Raw genomic sequence first — 5,876 nt, forward strand, 5'->3', positions numbered from 1 at the left:
GGTTATTACCGGACATATGAGTCTAATTGTCCAGGTTACAATTGAAGCTACCGAGCTCAAGCTACGGTCTAACCATGGCCTCAAGTCCTCCAGACTGGCCCATCACCATAACACAGAATACTCACCTCGAACCTTGTTCATAGAATCACAAGTCGGCGATGCACAGTTGATACCGAGTGCTCATGTGCGCATATGAATACGTGGAAGGAATTCAAAGATTTATGTTTCAAGCTGAACCAATTCTACACGATAAGGAAAGAAAGATGGGAAGTATATATCCTAAATTCCCTGTAGCCTCTCGAAGATAAGTATGGACGCCATCATACCGATTCACAATAATATGACATATGTGGGTCCCAATAATACTGGCACATAGCCTCAACATGATTTTTAATATGCTTTTTAGCTCAATTTCATTAACTCATAAAACCGCATGGAAACTGCCAAGATCATTTAACTACAAAATTCCACAGAAATAATTATGTCACAATTTTTATAGTGCACGCCCACATGCCCGTCGCCTAGCATGTGCGTCACCTCCCAACAATTCACGAAATACATATATTCAGGGTTCATACCCTCAACTCCAAGATTAGAAGAGTTACTTACCTCGAACAAGCCAAATCCAATGTCGAGCAAGCTAAGCAATGCTCCAGAAATTCCATTCTGCGCGTATCAACTTCCAATGGCTCGAATTTAGTCACAATTAATTTGATTCAGCTCACAAAATTATAGGAATTAATTTCATATCAAATTACTAATATTTTCCAAAAATTACCTATGGGGCCCATGCCTCGGAATCCAATAAAACTCACAAAATCCGAACACCTATTCAACCACGAGTCCAACCATATCAAAATTACTCAAATCCGACCACAACTCGACCTTCAAATCCTCAATTAAACTCTATGAAGTTTTCTACTATTTTCAACCCAAAACACTAATTTGTTGATAAAAACAATAATAGATTCATGTAATTTAACCAAAACCGGGTTACAATCACTTACCCCAATTCATATGGCAAAAATCGCCTCAAAAATCGCTTCAATCCGAGCTCCATAGCTCCAAATGTGTTAAAATGGCCGAAACCTCGAAATATATCTTCTGTCCAGGCATTTACTCTTCGCGATCGTGAAGCACAAAATTTTTCAACCCCAAAATTGCTCTTCGCGATCGCGAAGAACAAACTCCCGAACTCTTCCAGACAGTCTCTAGTATAATGGTCATAACTTTTTGTAAACAAACTCCAAATTATAAATTGTTTAATTTTCTGAATACTAGACACCAAGGGCTATAACTTTCATTTGTTGCTCATCTTCCAATTCCTTATATATTACTAGATATAAGCTTCCAAAATCAACATTGTGCAACAGAGATTTCCAAACTCTTCCCAGAAAGCCTATAGTATATCCACCATAACTGTTTGTACACAACTCCAAAGGACAAATGGTTTACATTTCTCTAAACTATACATCAAGGGATACAACTTTCATTTTTGAATCATCTCCAAATTCCTTATAGATTGCGAGATATAAGCTTTCAAAGTCGGGTCAGTGCAGCAGGATTTTCCTCTACGCGATCGCGAAAAGGCTTCTGCGATCGCGATTCACAGTGCCCAAACAGCAAAATTCCTCTTCGCGATTGCAACCATTTGTCCGTGATCGTGATGCATACCTCTGTGGCCAAAAACCAGCAGCTAAGAATGGCCTAGAAATGGTTCGAAACTACCCTGAAACTCACACGAGCCCCTCGGGACCTCAACCAAATATACCAACAAGTCCTAAAACATCATACGAACTTAGTCGAAGCCTCGAATCAATCAAACAATGCTAAAACTACGAATTGCACCTCAATTCAAGCCTAATGAACTTTGAACTTTCAAATCCTATATCTTGTGCTGAAATACATCAAATCAATCCGGAATGACTTCCAATTTTGCACACAAGTCATAAATGACATAACAAAGCTATTCCAATTTCCAGAAACGGATTCCGACCTCGATATCAAAAGGTCAATTCCCCGGTCAAACTTTCCGAAAATTCAACTTTCGACATTTCAAGCCTAATTCCACTACGGACCTCCAAATAATTTTTCGGACACGCTCCTAAGTCCAAAATCACCATACGGAGCTATTGGAATCATCAGAATTAAATTCCGAGGTCGTTTATACATAAGTCGACATCCGGTCACTATTTTAACTTAAGATTTAAACCTTGGAACTAAGTGTTCCAATTCATTCCAAAACCTCACCGGACCCAAACCAATTGACCCGAAAAGTCACACAACAACTGTAAAGCCCAATTTGAGCAGTAAATGGGGAAAGGGGGTTGTAATACTCAAAACGACCGGTCGGGTCGTTACACTTTCATTGTTATACTTATGAATAATTATGTATTCATCTGTATTTTACTGATAAATATTTATTACAGTGACTTTCACTAGTTGTTCTTAGATGTATTTATATGTATATATATAATTACAATCATATTCACATGTATATGTGTGTATTTTGAATTTTTTGTATATTGTATTCATGGTAGAATTTTTAAATTGTATTTAGATATGTTTGGATGTATTTACATGACTTTCATTGTTGTACTTATGAATAATTATGTATTTCAAATACATGTATTCATCTATATTTTACTGATAAATAGATATTACAGTGACTTTCGTTGTTTGTTTTTAGATGTATTTATACGTATTTAGATGTATATATATAATTACAGTCGTACTCACATGTATATGTGTGTATTTTATAATAATGTATATATATGTAACAATGTATTCGCATGTATATGAGTGTATTTTTTAACCATTTATACTGATCGTATATATTGCAAAAATATTATTTGCAGCTATACATTATTATGTATGTCAGAGGATTGTGAATGGAGATTTAAGGCTTCTAGGATTAACAAATCACAAATGTTCAAAGTGAGAGAGTTCAATAATAAGCATACATGTCCATTGAAGGATAAGGTGTATGAGCAACGTCAAGCAAGTAGTAGTCTTATCGGTGGTACGATTAGGTCCAAGCTTACTAATCATAAGAGGAAATACACCCCAAAGGATATAATTGATGATGTGAAATCAGATTTTGGTGTAGATGTTAGTTATATGTTGGCGTGGCGGGCTAAAGAAAAGTCAATGAATTTTTTGAGAGGTGAACCGGCTGATTCATACAATAAATTACCAGGGTACTTATATACAATGGATATGACATATCCTGGTTCACACATTAGAATGGTAAAATTGGGACAAAATGTGTTCATGTATGTGTATATATCTTTGTATGCCTTTATAAAGGGGTTCGATCATTATAGACCCATTGTGGTTGTGGATGGAAGCCACCTCAAATCGGCATACACCGGGACATTCGTCTCGGCCAGCACGTTGGATGGCGCAGGTGCGTATGGGGATTATAATAAAATTTGTTAATTTTACTGCCTATTAAATATTGAAATACATATTTTTAATATGTATGCAATTGTATTTACAGGTCATATACTGCCACTAGCATATGGTGTTATTGATTCAGAGAACGATGCTGCTTGGTCGTGGTTCTTTGAGCAATTCAAGGAAGCATATGATGAGAGGGAAAACATGTGCATCATTTCAGATAGGAATGAGAGCATCATCAAATCTGTATCGAGAGTGTATCCAATGGTACCACATTTTGCTTGTATATGGTATCTATGGAACAACGTATATAAGAAATTCAAAAAGAGTCATTCAAAGTTGAGCAAGATATACTTCTCGATGGAAAAAGCATACACACATGCTGAATATGATAGTCTAATGGAGAAGGTGGAGAAGGTAGATATTAGGGTGAAAGAATACTTGGAATTAGCTGGATACGAAAAGTGGGCTAGGTTGTATGCACCTGTTAACAGGGAATAGACCATGACGTCAAATATTGCTGAGTCAATCAATGCCGCACTTGTGTCAGCAAGAGAATTGCCAATATACGACTTCCTCGAAGAAGTTAGGAAGATGTTTGGACGTTGGAATTGCAGCAATCGGAAAGAAGCTCCACACACGTACACAACGCTTTGAAAAACATACCAGGAGATGCTTACTTTGAATGAGGCAATGTCTACACATATGATTGTAAGTTTTTTTTTAAAGTCATTGTATCATGTATTTAGCTCTGGTACAAGGTGTATTTATTTTTGATATAATTTCTACTATTCAAATACAGAATGCTCATTGTATTATAGAAGTTGTGCATGCTTTCTGTTTTATGAAATGTTTAAAAAACTTATCATTATATGTATACATTACTTGTTTATACATTTACATTTCATTGGTTGAATTCAATGGTTTTGTTTCTAACCAGATGCATTTCCTAAGCAGATAGTCAATATGTTACTGTATATCACTATATTCATCAGTTAAAATGTCATCATCTTTAATATTCTGCCAGCCTAAATATAGACTGTATTCCACGGTATTCAATATATTTCATTGTATATCACTGTATGTCTTTGTATTTTATATCTACATATATGTTTGTATTTCATTGTATTTTATACATACATATTTTTTTGTATTTCATTGTATTTTATACATACATATTTGTTTGAATTCAATATAGATGATAATTCTGAAAGATAAATAAAAGTTTACTGTTGTATATTTAAATTGTTTTTTAATTGTATATATCTATACTGTATTTAATACGTCTATTCTTTGATATATATATGATTTTTTTAAAATGTTCAAAACTTATAGGTCTATGTTTAAATATAGGTTGTACCATCGACTGAATACTTGCATACGGTGAACGATGAAGAAAGGCATTACATTGTTTGCCTCTTAGAGAGAAAGTGCATTTGTGGGCGGTTCCAAGTTGACGAATTACCATGCCCACACGCTTGGGCTGTCTTGAAGAGCAAGTTTCTAATGCCAGAAGATTATTGCTCAGACTATTACAAATCAAAGTCTGTTATAATGACATACGAGGTGCCCGTGTATCCACTGCCTGACCGAAATGAATGGAATATACCAGCACATATATCAGAGGAAGTTGTCTTACCACCCAAATAGAAAAGACCTCCTGGAAGGCCAAATAAAAAGCACGATAAGCCGTTCAGTGAATTGTTGCACAAGAAAAATCAACATTCGTGTAGCATATGTGGGCAGGGAGGACATAATAAGCGTACTTGTAGAAATGCTCCATGTAGGACTTAGTTCACATTCTGACTTGTATTACTGCAATAACGATGTGTCATAGATTCCGGTGACATTTTGAAATAATACATATTGATTAGTTGGTGTATTGGATTATTGCGTAAATGCATACTGCTGAATATAATTTAGTAAACTGTTGAATACATACTGCATTTATATTTTGAATAAATATGAATACACACAGGTGCATTATATCTGAATACATAATTACAATCTGTTGAATACGTATCAAAACAAAATGCATTATACATACAATACAATCTGAATACATTTGCATACTTATGAATACAAAATGCAGTACACATATAGTATAATCTGAATATATTTGAATACATCTGAATACAAAATGTAGAGCACATACAGTACAATTTCACGAATATATTAATCTACTAAATATATTTAAGTACATGTGAATATAAAATGCAGTACACATACAATACAATCTCTGCAATTTATCTCAAAACATGATGCATATACAATCTGGTGAATATATATGAATATATATATATATACATATGAATACAATCTGCTAAATATATTTGAATATATGTGACTACAAAATGCAGAGCACATTTATTACAATGTCCAGAATATATATTGAATACATAAGTAATCTCCTGAATATATTTGAATACATATGCATATAAAATGCAGTACACATACAGTGCAATATCTTGAAT

General features: G+C 34.4%; 2 protein-coding genes across 2 annotated transcripts; both read left to right on the forward strand.

The window, feature by feature from the left end:
• Positions 1 to 2,874: 2,874 nt before the first annotated feature.
• Positions 2,875 to 4,042, forward strand: LOC138898957 (uncharacterized). Its single transcript, XM_070185066.1, has 2 exons — positions 2,875 to 3,409; positions 3,503 to 4,042. Exons 1-2 carry the CDS (start codon positions 2,875 to 2,877, stop codon positions 3,901 to 3,903), a joined length of 936 nt encoding a protein of 311 aa, XP_070041167.1. The 3' UTR covers positions 3,904 to 4,042.
• On the forward strand, positions 3,907 to 5,052 carry LOC104101928 (uncharacterized). Its single transcript, XM_009609479.1, has 2 exons — positions 3,907 to 3,987; positions 4,756 to 5,052. The coding sequence occupies exons 1-2, from the start codon at positions 3,907 to 3,909 to the stop codon at positions 5,050 to 5,052; spliced, it is 378 nt and encodes a 125-aa protein (XP_009607774.1).
• Positions 5,053 to 5,876: the final 824 nt, after the last annotated feature.

Source organism: Nicotiana tomentosiformis, chromosome 9, assembly GCF_000390325.3.
Source record: "Nicotiana tomentosiformis chromosome 9, ASM39032v3, whole genome shotgun sequence".
Taxonomy (NCBI): domain Eukaryota; kingdom Viridiplantae; phylum Streptophyta; class Magnoliopsida; order Solanales; family Solanaceae; genus Nicotiana; species Nicotiana tomentosiformis.